Source organism: Centrocercus urophasianus, unplaced genomic scaffold (assembly GCF_019232065.1).
Source record: "Centrocercus urophasianus isolate 14NV4802_14NV808 unplaced genomic scaffold, USGS_Curo_1.0 seq_17, whole genome shotgun sequence".
In the NCBI taxonomy this organism is placed as follows: Eukaryota; Metazoa; Chordata; class Aves; order Galliformes; family Phasianidae; genus Centrocercus; species Centrocercus urophasianus.
In genome coordinates, this window is record NW_024884722.1 from 34,197,901 (window position 1) to 34,219,650 (window position 21,750).

The 21,750-nt window shown below is 43.2% G+C and overlaps 1 protein-coding gene across 1 annotated transcript; it reads left to right on the plus strand.

The window, feature by feature from the left end:
• Positions 1–663: 663 nt before the first annotated feature.
• MINPP1 (multiple inositol-polyphosphate phosphatase 1) lies at positions 664–19,887 on the plus strand. The gene is made up of 5 exons (XM_042817723.1): positions 664–1,213; positions 1,382–1,570; positions 2,392–2,489; positions 3,504–3,637; positions 15,963–19,887. The coding sequence occupies exons 1-5, from the start codon at positions 682–684 to the stop codon at positions 16,360–16,362; spliced, it is 1,353 nt and encodes a 450-aa protein (XP_042673657.1). The 5' UTR covers positions 664–681; the 3' UTR covers positions 16,363–19,887.
• Positions 19,888–21,750: the final 1,863 nt, after the last annotated feature.

Below are 21,750 nucleotides of genomic sequence, written 5' to 3' on the forward strand. Positions count from 1 at the left end.
GAGCCCCCAGAACTCTACAACACTTCCTTATCCCCACACTTCTCTTTCCCCTTTCTCTATCAGCTTTAAAGGCTGTGCCTGCACTGTTCGAGCCTCTATCTAGCCTGGCTAGTACCAGAAGCAGCGCAGCCAGCAGGAGGTGATCCATCCCTCTGTACTCAGCCCTGGTGAGGTCGCCCCTCAGTGCTGCATTCAGTGCTGGGCCCTACTATAAGAAGGACGCAGAGGACTGGAGCCTGTCCAGAGAAGGGCAGCGGAGTTGGGAGGGGTATGGAGCACAAGTCTTATGGGGAACGGCTGAGGAGCTGAGGTGGTTCAGTCTGGAGCAGTTCGGGAGCAGAAGAGGCTCAGGGGAACTTTGCTCATGTGGTTTGCCTTTGCTCAAGCTGCTTCGCACCCGCTGTGTCAGCCAGGCAGCCTTTCCCACGGGACGCCTCTTTTCGTCCTTATCCATGCTTTTCTGGGCACATCGTAACCACAGCACCAGCCCCTCACCAGCCGCACCTCCCGCCCACACCCCCAGAGGACACAGCTCCGCCCGGAGGGCGGCGAGTCCCGCCCCGGTCTGGCCGTCAGCTCGCGGGCGGGTGGCGAGGCGCTGGGGCGCGGCTGCCGAGGCGAAGGGAGGCGAGAGGAGCTCGGGGTCGGCTAGCCGCTCCTCCTCTTCCTGCATCCGCCGCCATGGCGCCGCACCGCGCCGCCTGCTTGCTGCCGCTTCTGGTTGCGGTGGCTAGCGCGGGGCTGGGCGGCTATTTCGGCACCAAGTCCCGCTACGAGGAGGTGAACCCGCACCTGGCGGAGGACCCGCTGTCGCTCGGGCCCCACGCCGCCGCCGCCCGGCTGCCCGCCGCCTGCGCCCCGCTGCAGCTGCGCGCCGTGCTCCGCCACGGCACCCGCTACCCCACGGCCGGGCAGATCCGCCGCCTGGCCGAGCTGCACGGCCGCCTCCGCCGCGCCGCCGCCCCGTCCTGCCCCGCCGCCGCCGCGCTGGCCGCCTGGCCGATGTGGTACGAGGAGAGCCTCGACGGGCGGCTAGCGCCGCGGGGCCGCCGCGACATGGAGCACCTGGCGCGCCGCCTGGCTGCCCGCTTCCCTGCGCTCTTCGCCGCCCGCCGCCGCCTGGCGCTGGCCAGCAGCTCCAAGCACCGCTGCCTGCAGAGTGGCGCGGCCTTCCGGCGCGGCCTCGGGCCCTCGCTCAGCCTCGGCGCCGACGGTGAGCGCGGGATGCGGCGGCTGCCCTCGTCCCGGTGTGCCCAGCCGGCCCTCCAGCGCCGAGCCGTTCCCGGGGCTGCTCCGCGAGCGGCCCTCGTCCGGCCAGTCCCGTCCTCCTCCGCCTCCCGCAGGGAACGAGTCCCGCGCTGAGCGCTGCTTTCCCTTTCAGAGACGGAGATCGAAGTGAACGACGCCCTGATGAGGTTTTTTGATCATTGCGACAAGTTCGTGGCTTTGGTGGAGGACAACGACACGGCCATGTACCAAGTGAACGCCTTCAAGGAGGGCCCGGAGATGAGGAAGGTGTTGGAGAAAGTGGCGAGTGCCCTGTGTCTGCCGGCCGGAGAGCTGAACGCAGGTATGGGAGCCGCCTCGGGTGCGCTGTGCTCGGTCTGCAGTTATGCAGAGTTCCTGTTTAAAATGCAAGCTGAACCAGATGCAGCCATGCAGCTTTCGGTGTGTGGGGCTGCAATAGTGCGTGCTTGTTAGCCGACAGAAAGAAAATGCCTTTGGAGGTATCTTTCTTAGAGATGAGTGGAAGGTAGCAGCTTTGCCTTTGTTTTGGGGGCTCAGCTTTACCTTTGCTTTGAGTTATGAGTGTGCTACCTTTTAATTCTTTTGTGAAATGTTGCCATTCAGGCACAGAGATAGTTGGGAAAGATGGATGTGTCTGTGTTTTATCTTTGCTGGTCCAGAAGGAGCACATTTCCTGTGCTCAGGATGCCCCCAGCCATAGGTACTGCTATCGTTTCCAGCATTCCCCCAAAGATGCAGTCCTAAAACCACGGCACATTGCAGCTTAAACCCAGACAGCAGCGTGCAGGTTGAGCATGGCAGCCAGAGGCTGCTGCACAGTGAGCAGGCACGCCTCCATCTGCCCCTCTTCTGCCTTCTGTGGTAGTAAGGATATCCTAGCAGTGGGCACCTATCATATGTGCATTGGCGTTCAGTGTGGAATGTGTTATTTCTCCATCATACCAACTGTAATGTGAAGAGCCTACAGTCTGAAATTTGCATTCTGCACAATAACTCTATTGGAAACTTTGTTGCTTGGCATTTGGACTGGTGATTGTTCTCAACACTGAATTGTAGTTACATGTTTTAGGGGAAAGTTGGGAGAAAGTTGCTAGTCCTGTGGTGGTGGTTTTATCTTTCACTGGTTTCTTGGATTTATTGCAGATCTTGTTCAAGTGGCTTTCCTCACTTGCTCATATGAGTTGGCTATAAAAAATGTGACGTCCCCGTGGTGTTCGCTTTTCAGTGAAGAGGATGCTAAGGTAGGTGCTAAATGCAGAAGACAGAGAGGTTTGCGAAGCCTTCAGAAGATGCTTCAGTGTTTGGACGTTGTTCTGTGGGCAGTCAGAAGTTGTAAGTTCTGTGCCCCTTGTTCTTCAACCTTCATGAGGTTCAATGCTTCATTAGTGCTGCATTGGTCTCCAAAGAGCTGTGGGTTAATCAAACGGTAGGACTGAAATACCTTCTGCATTCAGAAACTTAAATACTGGCAGAGCCTTAATTGTCCTGATTAAAATAATCTTTTCCTATTGCACACTTAATTCATGAAATGCTTTTTCTTTCTGTAACACCTGAAATGCTCTGGACAGCTTTGTTTTGTGTACGTTATTTTTATATGATAAAATGTCTTGACTCTAGAAGACAGCTAATAAGGTCTTCTAGGTCCTCTGTGACTTCTTTTTTGAAGCCCATCAGGTCTCTAAATCTAATTCCTGTTAATAAATCTAGTAGAACCTGGATAAATATGCCTTGCTTTGGATTCCCCTTTATTCAAAAAGCACCTGGTTACCCTTTGGAGAGATTTGGGGATTAAGGGTGATGTCATTTACTTTGCACTGCAAAATATGTTCAGCAGGGCCCCTGCAGAGGCTCCTAAAGGAAGCTGAGCAGACCTGTCTAAGACAGGAAGCCCCTATACAGGGACATGGTTGGCCAAAGGGTGGAAGATGATGTCAGGAGGAAGTGGTCTCCTCTCAAAGAGGAGGAGGGTCAGCAGGAATTTGTGCAGTTCCCTTCTAGTAACTTAGTGAGGGGGGGAAAGCTCATTCATTAAGTGGTTATTAGACACGTGAAGAATATGGGGTGTTTGAGCAGCTCTGCTCGATCTCAAAGGAAGACCTACAAGTGAGTTGCCCAGCAGTGCAGCAGCAATTGGTGTTCAGTGTGAAATTACACGCATGGAGTAAGAAATTAAAGCTCCATTAATGAGGTGGTGGGCTTTTTTTTTTCTCCTCACTGTATGCAATAATAAAAACTTGTAAACTGTGTAACTTTAGGTACTGGAGTACCTGAATGACCTGAAGCAATATTGGAAGAGAGGATATGGTTATGACATCAATAGTCGCTCCAGCTGCATTTTATTCCAGGATATCTTCCAGCAGTTGGACAAAGCAGTGGATGAGAGCAGAAGGTAAATTAAAAAAAAAAAAAAAAGTTTTTGTGTTGACTGCAAGCCTTTCTGTGGTTAATCCTGAGTTGGATTTAATATGAACAAGAGTTAAACACTTCAGACACAAGAATGCTGGAAGAGTTTGGTTAGGAGAATTTGTAACAGAATAAAACCCTTAATAGAGCATTGTTATCATAGACTGTTAATAGGTTTTTTGTTTTGTTTTTTTTTCCCATTGATGCTCTTGTGCTCAGTGGATTTATTTCCATTGTTTAACTTATTGATCTGCACAGGCCTCCAAGGGACAGCCAGTTACTGTGTCTGACAGTGGTAGTTTTTTTCCTGCTGAACAATGAACTTTTTGTTTAAAATGTCTTTGTTAAAAAGCATTTGTGGTGAAAGTGTGGGTTTAAAAAAAGCAGCATGATATATTCTGCTATCTGGTTACTTGAACACTTCAGCATGAAAGTCTTGTTTTCTTTCCTCACGTGTTTGATATCTCTTGTGTTATTAAAGCTTTCTGTTCAGGCTGAAGGTGCTGAAATGCAATTACAAAAGAGCAATTATTCCAAGTGAACCCAAACACTCAGTAACCCTAGATGAGAACTGTCTGCTGCAAAATCCACCAAGCCTGAACTGCAACAGCAAACCAGCCTTGTCATGCCTGCTTCTTTGTAACTGCAGAAAGTCCAACTTAGGCAGTATGCTCAGTGTCCTGTGCAGGCATTTGAGCCCTGAAGCTGTTGTAAAAGCCTTGGTTTGTTGTACGAACATGAGAGCACCATGAGTAATTTAGCCACCAGCCCAGGAGCTCTCTCTTGGATATTTAGCTTCACATCCTTACTCATTTGCAGCAAAACTGCCCATTGGGAACAATGCTGTAGGTGTAGGAAGTTGTTAGGCCCCACAAGTATCTGTTAACAGACTCAAAGACAGCACAAGCAAGAATCTTCAGAGGAGGCTGGTCTGGTGAAGTGGTTTGTGTTCAGCTAGTTCCATGGTTTGACAAGTCATTTTGTGCCAGAGAAGGAAGGACAGCAGTAGTACTGCTTCCAAGAACTCTTACAGCCCTCAAAATTGCCTTTAATGCGCCCTTGGAGGTTTAAAGTTATAGACAAGATGCCTGTGTTATTGTGTGTATTGTTTACTCCTATCAGCTGGTTTCGGTCAGCAGCAGTGATCTGTTGTAGCGTAGAGAGAACAGCATAGAAAACAAAGGCTTTAGTTACAGGTTTGGGTGTTTATGTCACAAAATTACCTGTATTTGCTTTCAAGTGCCAGTAATAAAATTTTTGAGAGCTGCGTTAGGCTTAAAAACAGTGCATATGAAAATAATTTGCAACCTATATTAATGTTGTTGAAACAGAGGAATTGCAAATTCATAACTTAGTGATCAACCATGTGAATCAATACCTGAGCAGGTAGGTGTACAAATGTTTACAAAAGTACACAAAATCAAGGAGGTGATATCAAGATTGAATAAAGATTGTACCTTTAAATTGATTATTGGAATCAATGTACGAGTAGCTTGAGGTGAGCAAATTCAGCTTTGATATTGATACAGAAAGAGTAGTTGTATGTGGTGGATGTACTTGCATTCCTAGCATCTTTGGGCCTTTAGTTCTAAATTTAGGGTACTGAAGTAGGTCAAAAATATGTAAATTATTTTGTATTTCAGGAACAAAAGCTTAAGTCACTGATACTTGAAGCTATATCTGTGTGTTTTTTTTACTTGATAATGTGTAAGAAAGCACTTTATTTTCCCCAGTCATTTGACAGATTGAAGGTAGAGGTAGCCTTGCAGTTTTGGATTAGAGGAAAAAAGAAATTGTGAAGTCTTCCTCCTTGGAGATCTTCAAAAGCTGCCTTGACACTGCCCTGGGATACGGCCTCCAGAGATCCCTTGCCACCTCAACCATTCTGTAACGCCAATAATTTCTTAGCAGAGAGGACTCTGAAGAAGCTGTTCATTTAGATTTTTGCCCATTGAAGATCTAAGTTAAACATCAACGGTGATAGAACTGACTGTTAAGTCAATTGTACCAGAATTCTTGAATTGTTAGTTGGCCTTTTTGTTGTGCTTCAACACACAAAATTGCTGGGTGCAGAGATGCTCTGCATTAAGCCCTCTTCATTTTGCTATGAACAGGCTAGAACTTGTCAGTTGTAAGCATGGAACCAACATAGCACTGAGGACTAATTGTGAAGGAAGGGTGCGCAGAAGGAGGTGGCTGTTGATAGCCACCTCTCTGCAGCCAGCCTGGACACTGTGCTGTCAAATCATTCTGGTTTTTGGAAATCTAAGGCTGACAGAGCTGCTGATCCCTCTCATTTTGAGGGTGGTGGAGTCAAAGCTGTGGTTATGCTAGATTGCCCTTTAAATAAACCTCTCCTGTATCCTTTCTTCAGCCTACTGGGAAGCTAAGTAAAAAATGCATGAGACCACAGGTCATTAACATCCAACTGTGAACAGATTGACAAGCACACTGCTGTGAAGTCTTCCGTATATGCTGTGTCTGCCTCTATGAAGACAGAAAATAAAAACAGTGAGGAGATGAAGAGCAGGTTAAAAGTGAGCAGACAAGCAGAGCAAAACCCCTGTGCCCTTCTGAAACATAAAAAATAACTTCTTAATGTAGCTTGTCTCATGTAAGGAGAATGATCTGTTCTATTTGCTTTTAGTGTATTTATTCTATGAGCAGTGAAGGCCTTTGAAATCCTTTAGTGCTACTTAGTAGCTTTAATTCTTAACTGTGTATCAACTCTGTAATAAATAGACAAAATTCACATCTGCACTTCTAGTTTATTGACAGCTTATTCAGCAGCCCCTAAATTTCTTGGGAAGAGCGGGTGTGGGAGGCAGAGTAGTGAAGGACTGAGATAATCTCATCCTGTCTTATAGCTTAGGCCGTGGAATCAGAATCACAGAATATCCCAGGTTTGGAGGGATCTATAAGGATCATCGAGTTCAATTGTAATACTTAAAACATGTCATTTAGCAATGAGATGTTGAAGAGAAGCAGTGAAGGCCAGCAGATGGATGTCCATCAGGATGGTCCTTCCTCGTAAGAACGGTCACTTCCAGTCCCTTCTTGTATGAAAAGAAACACCTAAAAACTCCACTGGTTAAAACTTGTCACTAGAACCCATCTAGAAGAGTCCTGAGCTTTTGATTATAAACTGTAAAGTCAATTGTAATCAGACATAATCACAAGTGAGACAATTCTAGGGATGCCTGGAAGGAAATAACCCATGGGCCAAAATGCAGGTGTACAACTGTTTTGTTTTTTTTTTAAATCTAAACTGAGGTGCTGAGAGGCACCCTATCCTACATCACCCTGTTGCTCACCGTGGGTGGTGTTGCAATCCCTTGTGAATCAAGCATGTGGCTCCATGACACTGGCACCAATAAGCCTGGACCTCCGAACGACAGAGCACAACTGATGGAATCACTGAGGTCGGAACATACCTCTAAGACCACTGAGCCCAACCAGCTAATCCTTGAGCAAAAAAAAAAAGCAAGAATACTTGCACAGATCTGTGATATTTAAAGATAGTGTAAAAATTTAATTGGGAAGAATCACTTTCAGTTCATTGTGTTGTTGTTACTCTGGATGGAGTTTGTGCACGTTTGTGCACGTTTGAAGAATGGCGACCCTGGCAAAAATGGAGATCTGGCAAAATTCAAAGCTGGGTGAGCAGTCTGCTTACCCTGTGTCTTCCGAAGTGGGGGCTGAAGACATCTCAAGCTTATTCCCTTCTGCAAAAGGAGCATGTAACCCCATCCCACGACGTCAGGTGGCAGTATTAAAGCACTGAAGACTTAAGTACAGCCTCTGTTAGGCAACCTGGTGCGCTTAAAAATAGGTGGAAATCTGCCACCACCAGCATTGGAGAGGGAGACTTATTTGGGGAGCTGTAGCAGTTTGAGAGTGCAACTGAGAACAAGAAATCATATGAAAGGAAAACATGTGCATGTTTTAACCGTAGAAAATATTTGGTTGTGTATGCATGTGTTGTTATTACTATATGGTATTATAAGTATATCTTTAATGGTATACTACAACTTTGGGGCAACAGATTAAGTACATCTGCAGCTGTTCATTGCTCAGAAAATGAGCCGCTGTGGTGGCAAAATGTTGTCTTATTTAGCTGTGTGCAACACTGATATATCTCTGATTTATTCCGATACTACAGGAAGAATGATTTTATTTCTAGAATCTTTCAGTTGCTCCAAGCTCTTTTTTGTTTGTTTGTTTGTTTTTTTAAGGAAAGTTTAGTTTGGGCTATCCAGTAGCAGCAGTTAGAGCATTTCTGCTCAAGCAAGGAATTGTGGTGTCTGGATTTGTGTTTCTGTTCTAGGCTTGTTGGTAGAGAATGGCGCTGACAGCTCTACATTTTATAGCATATTTCAAATATTTGTATGTAGCAGTTTGTCTTGTTTTCATTTTTTGTTACAGCTCAACTAAAATGAGAGCTTTTACTTGTAACCCTGTTCCTTCCTTGAAGATTTATTGACCCAGCAATCTGATTGCTCATCAGATTTCTGATTATTTGCCTAATTAGTTGCCTTATTAAAGCTCACTCTTCTTTCTTCTGGGAAAACTATCTTGTGGTGATTAGCCGGCCCTTAAGAAAATGATGAAAGTTATTCAAATTCTCCAGATTTTAACTATAAGATCACTAGAGAGTTGGTATTGGAGTTACAACTTCAATGTCTTGGACATGAATGTTTAGTATCTCAATTCTTCTGCACCTTCAGTAGCAATAAAACACTAATGTCCAGTAAAGGTTAACTTTTTTTCCTTGGGACCTTGCCACTGTCAAATAGGTTCTTCCAAGACCACATTCCTCTATGCCTTCTTGCCTGTCTTTAAGGCAATACAGTGATAACATGTCTAGGGAGAGTTTGAGTGCCACAACTCTCCCATAAAAAGTTTGTTATTTAGAAGAAAAAACCAAAACAAAATGATAGGAGTGGAGTAAAGTTAAACCAGGTGAATTGTGCTAAAATGGCATATTTGGGATGTTATCCGAGTCCATAAAGAGCTTTGTTTTTGTGAAAAGGAAAGGATTAAATTCTTCTCACATCTGTTATGGATAGCAAACAATCAGACCATGCAGCAATATGGCAGAGAAGCCAACGTGGTAATACTCTTCCCTGAACTATTGGTTTCTTTTTCTATACTGGAACTGTGAGTTTTTGGATTGATGTGTTTTCAATTCAGTATGAGTTGTGTATGTTGTACACAGTTAGTGAGTGAAACCTACTACAATTTATTTTCCTTCCAACGTATTGCTAAATAACCAAAGATGAATCTGCCCTTCTGAATTGCGCAAGCAACTTCTGAATCCATTGGCCAAGCTTTGTGATAGGCTGAAAGTGTGGGAGAGAGGGCCTGCAAATCTTGGAACCACCAACAGGAGCTGTGAGTGTCAGTGAGAGATCCCTGTGTTTTGATGGTTTGTGCAATATGAAGCTGCTAATCTTTCAGAAATCCACCAACCATAACAGCTCCATAACTGAGTAAAAGTGAGTTTAAAAAAAAGAAACAAAAAAAACCCCCGAAGAAATGGTTGTGGCACCCTTCAAAGATATCAACTATTCTAAAAACTAAAGCTATTTTACCCTTTTCCTTCTAGCTTCAGATGCTTATCAAACCTACCTTTCTTGTTCCTGAGAACATAATATATCTGTCTGTACTGTCCAGATGGATTGCTAGAAGGCTCTTGCATGGCTGGTGGTTCAAAATTCTAACCTAAGTGCATATACAAGGAACAGAATATTTAATGATTTCCTCCAGTACAGAGATTTTAAGTTGTTTTTTTTATTAAATAAAAATAAAAAAGACATATTTGAACTTTGAGATTGATCTTCGTAACTATACAAGGCTGAGCCATAATGTAAACAGATTAGTTTTCCAATTTATTGATAGCTTTTATTGTTCTCTGTAAATTCCCTCCCTCTCTGCAGGCCCATTCCTGACACAATTGATAACCTTATGTAATCATTTAGCAGTAAATACTGTTCTTCATACGAGACTGCTTTGGGGGTGTCCTCTTTGTATGGGACTGTCTTTTGGGGCAGTCTAGGAGAGCTTGTGATGAGCTTCAGGACTAATCTCATCTGCTAATTACATGGTGAATAGTAACGTGCCAAAGAGTTGCTTGATCCATTCAGAGAGAATAGTGCTAGGTGAAATTTCTTTAATAAGGTGTTTGTTTCACACAACAGCATATCAGCTCTACAGGTGAACAGACTGTACTGCTTACAGTGAGACACCTGAAAAATATTCAAGCCTTGTTTTGATTTCAGAAAACGAGAGGAATTGGTTACTTCCACTAATACTGTAAACAGCTCAAACAGTTTGGCCCTGGCACTTTGTACTGTATGGTACATTTGAGTTTGATAGCTTCATCATTCAAAGATGGGGCTGAAGGGGTGTTTTTGGAGAAACCAGGTAGAGACAGGATTCTCTAGGGGTGCTTGCAGTGCGTACAGCAGCATCCCTGTGCCTGTGTTTCTGAAATGTGTGTGTGGTCACTGACTTTTCTCTGATAGGACGGGGGGCCTTCTCTGGGAAAGCGTGGCTATTCCTGGACCTAGGCATTTAAAGTATTGTTTATGACTTTGAAACTTCCCAGAATGTACTTAACTTCAGATTAATTGCCTAATATTTCCTTTCTCAGAATTTCTCTGAAAAGATATCTCAGCATTTTTATAGGGTCATAGCCTTTTATTGAAGGAATTCAAAAACAAGGAAAAAAGCTAACCAGCGCTTGGCAGCTAATATGCAAATATTTAGTATCAGTATGCTGCTGCTGCCATGGTGCAATTGATTTCAGAGTTCCTGAGGAACGTAAGAGGTAGGTTCATTAGGAAAGGAGCATTTGAAACTACAAAATCTCTGAAGTTAACTTCTATAAGACTAGATAAAAGGTATTGCTGTTTAATTTGAATTTTAGATGAGTGCTCTTTCTCAGCTTTTCAAGCTCGCTTTTTCCTTGAAGGACCTCATGGACATCCTTGCTAGACCGGAAGGAAATGTCCATCTCAACAGTGTTTGTGGTGGCCTGTTGTGTTGGTACTGCTGCTGAGAATGAACCAGCACAACAGTCTGTTCTGCTGTTACAAGTGAAACTTTCACGCGCAAGGACTTGATATCATTTCAGAGATTTTTCTTCTTTTCCTACCCGTTAACAGCACTCAGAACAACACCTCTAAGGTTTCTGCTGCCTCTCAGGTCCACTGCTACCCCTGCATTCCCTGCTTTCTGCTGTTCTCTTGCAAATCAAGGGTTCTTCTGTTTGTTTTTATTTTCTTTTTCTTTTTTCTTCCTGAAATAAATCACAGAGGGATATGGGATTGATGGAGAATTCATTCTTTAGCTGAAAATAGACGGGTTTGAGTCCTTTGTCCTGTTTTTTTTTTTTTGTGTGTCAGTCTGGGATAAGATGTGGTCTAAGCTTTCTTGTTAACAGTTGTTAAAACTTCTCTTCTGAAGTTGTTGGGGGAATTTTTACCTAACATTTGAAGGTCAGCCAGTTAAATGCTGCTGCAGGAAATGTTTCTTCTTATCCCACTATCTCTTGGGTTTGGGGTTATCACTAGCCAAAAGTCACATTAGTGCTTAGGAAATGAACTTTTTTTGAAAGTAAGGTTACTTCTTCCATATCCAAGATGGTACATCAGTAGACCGAGAGGAGTAGGAGCAAGCGACTGTTGAAGATGGGTGTGCTGATGCAGAAGAATCAGTGTTAAACCCATATCTGCAAAGATCAAGGAGAACTTAAAATTGTTTGCATGATAAATCCTGTGCTTCTATACAGGCCTTTTTGGGGGGTAGATTGTGCTCATGAACATTCTTCATTTTCAGCTATGGTCAGATGTACTTCCAAGGTTACAGCGAGGGCAGTGCAGAAGCTAATGTCCTCACGTCTCGTGAATGAGCTCAGCTGCTCTTTCTGCCCAGTGAGAGCTGCTTCTGCTCCATTGGAGGCACTTCGTAAAATCACGATAGCAATCATCAGTAATAACTTGCAGGCAAACTCTAGTATTTTATGGCAAGGTTTTATTTACATACAATTTCTTCAACTTGCTTAGAAGTTGGAAATTAGACGGTTTCTTTGCTTTCTCAAGTCATTTATTAATGTAAGGGGAAGGGGGAAACTTGGATTATCACTAGCTTTAGTATGATATTAAGAACTTTGTCTGGTGCTGATAGGCAGTGCTGAGTCATTATTTGATCCCAAAGAAGATTGAGTGTTGCTGTCTCGACCCTTCAGAGTTTGATTAGCTTGTGCTACTGTTCAGTGCTCCGCTGATTGCACTGTGTGCTTCTGTTTTGTCTTTATCAGAAACATCTGGACAGTAATAACCTTTGCACATGCTGCAAATGGGCAATTCTTATTGATTTCACTGTAATTAAAAGTACTACTTTACCATTGCTCTTTTAACCTTACTGTTGATTTTTATTGTCCTTAGATAATAAGACGCTCAGTGTGAACCATAGTCATGACCATAAACAGGGAGTGCTTGAGTAGTCCTAGACAAGAAATCAAACATCTGGTGCTGCTGAGAGTCCAGGAAGATTTTCAATTATACAGTCATAAAGAGGCTGTTAAGAAGGTGGGGTTGTATCATACAGTGAAACAGTTTTAATCCTTATTAAAATAATATGCCGGCTCTGCTGTGAATGACAGAGGTTTGTTTTGTCTCCCAAGTAGTTTGACCTGTCAGCATGACGATTTCAGGTGACAAAATACTAAGTGTAGTTAGCGTGAGAGCAACCTCCTTGTTTGTTCCATGTTTGTCTTCACGAGGTTTTTGATTGCTCTGTAACACTTCTCTTGGTGTGTATATGCGCTATAACTTTATTCCTGTTTTTGCTGTTTTGATTTAAAAAACAAGTTAGCCATGTTTTTGTCGTTCACTTCCATCCTAGAATTCCTGCTGGCATCAGCTGATGAGCAACGCCAAGCCACGATGTTAAATACATTTCTATCTTAGCATCACTTAGGAGGGCAGAGAGAGGAAAAGAGGATGGTGGGTGGTGGTGAAATCCAGTGCAAGTGAATAATGCTTTTTGGAGACTCTGGCAGCATATTGTTGGCTTCCTTGCATAGTAAAATAAAAGACACAAATTTCCACGCTTAGAAACAAGCAGGTATAAACGAGCATGCTGCTGGAGCAAAATGAAAGTGTTTTGGGTTGCTACAGCTGGGTACATCTCACCCAGCTTAAAGGACTTGAGTGAAATGTCTGAAGTGACAACCAGTGAGTGGTGACTTCAAACATAAAGTTTCTATGGACTGGCAAGTGTGATGATTTAAAAGAACAGGAATAAATGGAAAAGCATCTCCAGGAGAGAATAAAAAATGCAGGCCAGGTCAGCGGAAATAACGATTGAGACTAGCATTGCTGAGCATCTTGGTGAGTGTGATATACCAGAAGAGTGTCAACTTGGTTCTTTTGCATTTTTGGAACTCTCGGGAGAAAATCAACAGGCATGCAAATGTGGTGAGCTGGGAGATACAATCTAGATTTTTGTCATGGTTTTTTCCAATAAGTCTTCAACAGGTTTCCTTACCAAAGAAAAGGAGCTGTCTGGAGGGGAAGAGCCCTTTCTTGGGTAAAAAATGAACGAAAATGCAAGAAAGGGGGATGGTAGGGATAGATGTGTGATTTTACTAGCACAGGCAGGTCACAGGTGGAGATGGGTCTGTTTGGATGTAGGCATGTTGTAAATGGCTGGGGAAAAAATGGGAAGCTAAGAAGTGCTGCAGATGCAGTACATTTCTTCAAGAGAAATTGTTCCAACCAGGGAGGATTGTGGAAGGAGCTTTGTGGGCTTTGAAATGTGCAGATCTGACCTAGTCATTTGAGCTGGAAATTGCAGGTCAAAGGAAATGTCCTTCTGTCTTCTCTAGGCAAGCATTTTTATTGCTGTTCCTTTTTGTTGTCTGACAAGATGGGTGTAATGCACCCTAAAACCTAGCGAGGTGTGTGGAGGAGGGCTGTAAGTGGGCTGGTCAGTTGAGCAAGAGGGGAATGGGAAGGAAAGATGTTGAAGGATCTAAAAGCTTTATAAGTTTAAAATCAGGTTAAAAGGCCATGAATAAAATGGAGAGAAATGCAGGCAGAATCTCGGGTTTTAGAGCAGCTGGCAGCAGTCTGCAGTGAGTGGACCTCTTGGTGCAGAAAAGGTGCGTGTGGGTTGGAGGAAACACACAGATCCTTTCTGTGGCTGTACCACTTCATTGGAGCAGGAAACAGGCAGGTTTCTGATTTTTCTTTTTCATATGATGTGTCTGAGGGACGAGTGTGTGTAACTGTATGTACGTGTCCAGGGAGGATAGGCAGAAGGCTGAGCGGTGCTGTACAAGGCACGTTTCACACTGCACAAAGACTGGTTGTAGCAGGTGGGCGATACAGAGGCTGTCATGCCAAGTTGGTCAGAGTTTGTGTTTGCAAGCAAATCCCCCAGTTAACCATTTTTCAGTTGCTTCAGAGCAGAGGAAACACCTCCTTTCCAGGCCAATCAAGATGTGCCCCATCTGTGGGTGGACTTCGGTGGTGGAGGGCAAGCAGGAGCGTGGCCAGATGTCACCCTTTGTCTGACTGTGTGTGACCCGAGCTTCTGAGCACCCCTTGTAGGTGGTTCCAGAAAGCAAGGGGCAGCCATTCCTTGGGCTGCTGCTTCGGAACTGCTGTGAGTCACTGCCTTTTGTCCTTGCGCTGAACCCCATCTGACAGGCCAGGTTAGGCTGTTAGGCTTTGATCTCTGACTGCTTCTGCTGGCTGTGTGTGGAGGGAGTGTGATCTTCTTGGCGAACAGGCGGTTGCAGGATCAGCAGTAGCAGCACTCTTGCCGCTACATAATAATAAGGTAATAGGCACTGATAAATGATGGAGAAGGAAAAGCAGGTTGTGCGTTAAATCAGTAATCTGTTTGCCACGTGGGCAATCAGGTGACTGTGGTTAGGTCAGAGGGAAGTGGGGTTTTGCTATGGTTAATGTGTGGATAAGTCTGTGGTTAGGTGTAGTTTTCATATTGAAACCAAATTGTCACTTGTCCTTTATTACAGCAGTCGGGCAAAGCTTCTACTCCCAAGCCTAGCAAAAGTAATATGGAAACCTTGAAAGTTTCCAGGTCTAAAGCGACGACAGTCTATGAGCAAGCTTCTCTTCACCACATCAAGGATTAATTTATAAAAAAGCTTATTAAAAAGACATTTAAAAATTTAGATTTTTTTTTAAGTATTCAGAATTGTTAGATTGTGTTTTAGTAGTAAGTAATTTGTCTTTGTGGATGTGCTCTCTCCATGGTTCATTGTGTTCTATTATTTGGTTACTTCGGTGCTGTTAGGGAACAACAACTACCAACAATAACTGAAATTATTCTTGTTAACCACACCATGATACCCTGGGAAAAACTGCTAGATGTTGGAAACAGGTTTGTGCTACAGCAGATCTGTGAAGCCTGTAGTGCTTATGGAGTTACAATAGAATAAAATCTCAGGGACGTTTTACAAATGGTCTGTGATGGGAGAGTGGTTACACCTGTTCACAATGGATCAAGGCCAGGCTGGACGTGGCTCTGGGCAGCCTAGTCTGATGGTTGGCAACCCTGCACATAGCAGGGGGGTTGAAACTAGATGAGCATTGTGGTCCTTTTCAACCCAGACCATTCTATGATTCAGTGATCTGTGCTGAGGGAATTCTGAGTTGCTGGGATGTCCTGGGGCCTCCACATGCTGACACCTGAGGGCTTGATTTGGTTTGTCCATTAACATAGCCTTGCAGATTTGCTGCTCCTGTCTAAAATCCTTAATGGGAGGAGGCAGTGCTGTTTACAAACCTTGGACTGGATGATCTTGTAGGTCTTCTCCAAACTTGGTGATCCTGTGATTAACTGTAGCATGCTCACAGGATCTGTCCGTAGCTGGGAAGAGCGCAAGCAGCTGCATTTACACAGGAAGACTGAGAGCTGCTCCAAGTGTATGAATATACACCTTAAGACAGGGTTTTGCTTGTATTTCTCTGATTTATGTTACACTCTAGCTCTAGCCTAATTACGTTCGCTACAAATTCTTACATTCTTCCTAAGAGCCAATAGCTTCAGGTGGGACAAGCATAGGTTGGAAAACTCAGGTGCTGATTTTCTTTTTTTTATTTTAAATAAAACCCTGTATGTACTGAAATCCTGAAACAGGCTGTTATCACAAATTGAAGTACAACAAGTTCAAAGTCTACTGCTTTAAGCCTTCACTGCTGACAGCTGTGGTGCTGGTATATTTGCTGTGCAGTACAGGCTGTTGCTGATCCTTTCATTTTTCTCTTTAGTTCAAAACCCATTTCTTCACCTTTGATTGTACAAGTTGGACATGCAGAAACACTTCAGCCACTTCTTGCTCTTATGGGCTTCTTCAAAGATGCTGAGCCTCTCCGGGCAAACAATTACATGCGCCAGGCATATCGGAAATTCCGCAGTGGCCGGATCGTGCCTTATGCAGCCAACCTGGTGTTTGTGCTCTACCACTGTGACCAAGCGAAGACCTCCAAGGAGGAGTACCAAGTGCAGCTGTTGCTGAATGAAAAGCTAATGCTCTTTCATCATTCAAATGAAACCATCTCTACATACGCAGACCTCAAGAGCTATTACAAGGACATCCTTCAGAACTGTCACTTTGAAGAAGAGTGTGAATTGCCCAAGTTCAATGGTACTGTTACTGATGAACTTTGAGGGAATTAAGTGGAGTGGCTGACTGGGAAACCGATCTCAGTTTTCTTCAACGGACGTTGTGAACAAGCACTTTGGATGAAATGCTGCTGTGTCGACTCTCTAAGCCCGCACATTTGATGGCTGTTATTTACCTGAGTTGTCTCGGTCAGTTTAGTGCACTGTTTATTTATTACGTAAGATGAATGACAAAACCAAATTCTGTAACAGGATGTCCCTGAGTATTGGTAACAAATGTGGTGGAAGACAAAGTGTGCCTGTATATTTATGTGTACAGACAAGTAATTTCCTAGGTCATTCCTCTTATGAATGTGCTGTTGATAGAATTTAGAGCTGGGATAACTGTTTATTTTGTCAGAGCTGAAGGTGCTTGAACTAATTCAGTATTGCTTCGTGCTGCCTTTTTGCTAGCTCTTGTTTTCCTATGGCAGGCATGAAATAATTTAAACTTGTGAGCTTTTTTAACTCCTTTTCCTGAGCCCCTAGCAGGGAAAGAATGTATGCTACTTCTCTATAGTTGCCCAGCTTTTGCCTGGACAGCACCACATGAGCATCTCACTCTGGCACTGACAGGAGGAGGAGTTGCTATGTGCACTGTCCACCTGTAAAGGGACAAGGATTTATGTTTCTTAAGTTCTCATCGACTCATCCAGCACTGCAAGTTAGCCATCATAGAAAGTAAATTCTCCTGAAAGAGAAGGGAGGAAGAATGAGGGAGTGGGAGATATTCCAGAGCTCTTGAAAGGAAAAGTGGCCATGCAGCAGTTGTTCTCTAAGCAGTCTGGTGTTTCCTTTCACTTGCCACCATCAATTTCTCATGTTAATGTTGGGGCTGGGGCATTCAGGTGAGGCTCTGCAAGCAATTTGAACATCTTGGTCCTCCTCAAATGCTGAAAGTTTTCTTAGAACTTCGGGAGGTCTACAGTGCATCCTGCTGCTTGGAACAGGATAGGTGCTTACCCTAAGTCTGGGCAGGCTTCAGACTGTGAGAAGTATCTGGCTGGGACTTGACTTCTGCAAGAACCGAGTATCGCTTAGGCCTTATCCACTTGATACACCAGCTTGTTCTTGAAATTGAGCTGATTTTAAAGAAATTAACTGCATAAAGGTAGTGGTCATCTCATCAGTGTATCTGCACTTAAAGCAGATTTACTTGCTGCTGAGAAAGTATTTCAGAGTTCAACAGTAAAACAGAAAAAAAAAGAAATCAAGATAATTGTCCAGAAATGCCCAAAATACAGCAAGTCAAATAAAAGTCCCTTCATTGCCTGGAAGGGAATGGCTGGTCCCAAAGCAAATGTAGGTGTGGTTTTATGGTGCTGGTAGCTCCTGACATGTGTGTGCCCTGTAACAAGTGCTCCAGAGCTCAGCCCATAAAGTGAGGGGTATTTTGCTGTGTTGACAGGGGAGAGGGTGATGGGGTGGTATAACCTGTTACCACAGGAGTGCCATAGGCACTATAAACATTTATACCTTCATTTACTTAGGTAGCCTCATCAGCAAAACTGAAAACTTAACTGATGGAGGGAAAGGAAAGAAAAAGGAAGGGAAACCTGAACTAGTTTAAAGTTTAGAAGTTTAAGTATTGGCAGACTTGGTTCATCTTTTTTTCTAGAGGACTTGGACTTCTGTCACCTTTTTTTTTTTTTTTTTTCAAATACACCATAAATAAAACACTTCTGAGTTTATATATCTGTAAGTTAAGGAGCAACTGAAAAGCTTCTTTTTAGGATATCACTTTATGAGTGAAATCACCATGAGGATTTTTCCTGTCTGTTTTTGTTGTTGTAATTGTTTTTGTAATATTCTTCATGGAGTAGGATGTAGGTTCTGTTTCCGTAGTGCACTGACTTCCATGGAGGCTGTGATTCTGGTCAGCAGAAGTACTGATTAAAGCTAGTGCATATTTTAGTACTGATGTCCCAGTAGAACTCTTGCATGTTTTAGCTCTGCAGGTCTGTTTCTGAAACAGAGGAGGTGGCTAGGGAGGACAGCTGCACTGAAACACCTATAGGAATATAGGTCAGGATGGTTGCCAACTCCAGCATATGACTTTTAATGCTATTTTATATCAGCTTTGTCTCCTTTTTAGCATGATACTGCTTTGAGACTGAGTCAATTGAGTGTAGTTACTGTGACAGGTGCCTGTTATGAACTTTATTGTGAGGCAGTGTTTGAGGCAAAGCTATGAAGAAAGAAACTTCTATGTAAAGGTGGTGAAATATGGTAAATAGCAGACGTAAGGAGAAAATTCACCTTTGAACTTTTTTTTTTCTGGTTGAGTCATCTTACGATAATTCACGATGTGAACAGAAGAAATGCGAGCTTTACTGCTGGAGATAAGTGGAAGGTTTCCATTTGTCTATTCTGTTACCCACTGTGTTTGTTAAAGATACTGTGTTCTTTGCAGAGGAAGAATGCATTGCCCTGTTTTTTCTTAGATCGTGAACCAGATAAGGTGGAAGAACCAAACAGTTATTTTTGTGGTGAGGCATCATTTGTTTCTGTGTTAAAGATGGTAGCTTGATAGAACAATTCTATGCAACTCTTCAGAGACTGTTTCCGTTTTGCCTTGGCTTAGGGGTCCGTTTGTATCTCCAGTGCAGTGGGTTTATCTACAGTGGATATCACCAGTTAACCAAGAGGGAAAATGTGCAATTTGTGATCTGTATGCAAAGGCTGCCCCCACTCACTCAACTGGCATAATTAGAGACTGAGCACGGAAATCTTGCACAACTGCTGCAGCAGCTGTGTTGGGATGTTTATGAGTGCATGTGACTAATTCTGACTGCTAGGGATATGACTTCATATGACTCTGTTATTTAAAAAGAACAGAAAACACACATCCTCAAGCAACCAAAAATAAATTTGTACATAGACTAAAAAGGAAACCAAACAGGATCGATGTATTTCCATGAAGTTGGGCACTGGCTCAGTGAGGCAATGCAAACAGGCTGCCACCTCTCATGGCACTGCAAGTTGGCCCATCCCAGAAAAGCCCTGCAAGGAAAATGATGCTTTCGCCTTCTGCACGCAGCTCCAGGCAGAACCCCTCACCTCAGGCCTCCAGTGACAACTCCGTGTGTAACTTCACCCAAACTGGAACCTTTCATTGATGGAAGACACAGACTGTGTTCTTGGATGCTGGCATTAAACACACTTGAAATATATTTAATTTTGGATGTCTAAAGCTTTACTAATGTTTCTGGAAAGCTTATTTTTTCCTTCTATTAAGTATTGCTGCTGTAATTCTGGCTGGCGTGGAGCTCTTTGATGCTGCATGTAACATGACTTTGTGATACTGTGGGACTGACTGGATGAATTTGGATAACTGGTTTTGGATTTTCAGTGCTGTGAAATAAAACTGCGCACTTCACCTGTTTTATGAGCAACAATAACACAGTATGGAGCATCATGCCTGTATTCTGCTTCAAACACATTTGACAGACTGCTGTTCCTGCAGTGTGTCTCTGGTGTTTCGAGTCTTCACGCTGCTGCATGCTTAATATTAAAGTACATTAATTGACATTTTACTTTCTCATTTTGACTTGAGTTGAAAACTTACTCTTCTTTCCAGGAGCACGGATTTGAAACAGATGATAGCCTCCTGGCAAGCTTTTCACAGGTATTACCAGGTGCCTGGAGGTGTCCTGCATTCTGAAGTGAGCAATGCACATCCTTCTCTGTGGTCCAGGATCTGATGCAGTGCTATTTTCTTAAACATTATCACCCTCTCATGTGAAATCAAAGTTCATTTCATAAAGAAGAATTAGAAACAAACCTCATGCAATACATTCTGACCTGTCCTTTTATAGGTACTTACAGTAGACCCTCATGAGTGAGTATCTGTTAGTTTGTTAATTCTCTACATAAAAGCTTTGCCTGCAGCACTTTCCTGACTGTGCTATGAATGAACTCATATCTTTGATCAAAGGCTCTTTCCTCATTTCTCCAAAGTCTGTTATAATGAATTAGAAAACAATTGATGCTGCTTTGTTTAAAATACCTGTACAGGAATAGGAAAAAAGGTAAAATTGTTTTAACCAAGCAGGACTTGCTTCTTGGGAATGGAAAAGAAGAGCAGCCCTGCCATACACACACTTTTTAAAAATTAGTTTAAATGCAAGTATTATCATTAAACAGTTACTTTTATTATATGCATAAATTTGCAAAGGGAGGTTAATTTAATCAACTTGATTTGTAGTTGCTGGTGTAACAGAAATAATAGTTTCTCTTCTTGCTTTCTTGGACATGAAATTACAGGCAGTGCCTCCTGATGCTCAGTCACAGACCATGCTGACCTTACTGGGCTGCAATGTTGTCCTCTATCCTCAGTGAAGGTTAATCAGTTATGGTCCAAAAAAAAAAGAAAAGGAACTCTGTACAAGTGCAAACGGTATGTACTGGTAAGACCACTGTAGTGCAGCACTAGCAATTGGCCAGGGGCAGGCAAGCCAGCAAGAGCTCCTAACTTGGTGATTTCTGGGGATTTTTTTTTTCCCCCAGCCTTTCCTTCTCTTGTGAATTTATTGACCTGATGCCAGAGCTTCATCACCCCCGTTTCCATGTGCTGGTGAGGTCATGCTTTGTTTATATGCATGGTGTGGAAGTGGGTTTTGTTGTTGCCGAAAGTCCTGGCTGGTTTCTGTGCTGCTTTGGTGGGTGGGAAGTGGAACTCCTTCATCCTGCAGCAAAGCAGAAAGGGAGATGTAAGAGTAAGGAGAGCAGATCTATGACTAGCTTTTTGTATAGCTCTAAGTGAATTTCTCTTCTACAAGGCTCTCCTGTTGCTTTCCAACCCCAAAGCCTTAAACTGGCTTGTAATGGGACATGGCGAATGCTGTGGCTTTGTGACTCTCCTATCTTTTTGTTTGAACCTGCCACCTGTTAGACTGGAAATTCAGCCACGTCTGCAGCAGCCTAGATTTAAATACGTAACAGCTTTCTGACATAGTCAATTAACAGAGTTAATTAACAAAGTTTAAAAAGTTGATTGTCAGAAATTATGCAAATGTCTATGTTTGGCATGTGTTCTTGCAGTTCTTGAATCATTTTGTGTGATACGGATCTTGTTCCAGTGTTGTCCTAAATACCAGCAGTCCTCAGAGTCCCTGGAGCATCCGTATTGGGAAAGAAGTGAAAACATTTCATCTCCTTGCATCCAGCTGTGCTACTTATGACTTCTCCTTTCTCCCTGATTGGAGGCACCTCTTGTTTATTTGTTCCTTGTACTGGAGTCATTATGTTCTTTTTGTTGTTGTCATTGCTATTTGGACTTTTGGCTTGGTTTTATCTTGTGCCTGTGTATAGATATACACGTGCACACAGGTATGTAGGTCACTCTGAAAGTAATGCTTCCTATTTATTTCCATGGAAAGTACAACAGATACA

What these genes read in the sequence shown, in the direction of transcription:
- MINPP1 (XM_042817723.1), top strand. Translation starts at nt 682, where the DNA reads ATGGCGCCGCACCGCGCCGCCTGCTTGCTGCCGCTTCTGGTTGCGGTG. An exon ending in TCAGTGAAGAGGATGCTAAG is followed by an intron (nt 2,490 to 3,503) that starts GTAGGTGCTAAA and finishes GTGTAACTTTAG; the next exon opens with GTACTGGAGTACCTGAATGA. An exon ending in GCAGTGGATGAGAGCAGAAG is followed by an intron (nt 3,638 to 15,962) that starts GTAAATTAAAAA and finishes TTTTCTCTTTAG; the next exon opens with TTCAAAACCCATTTCTTCAC.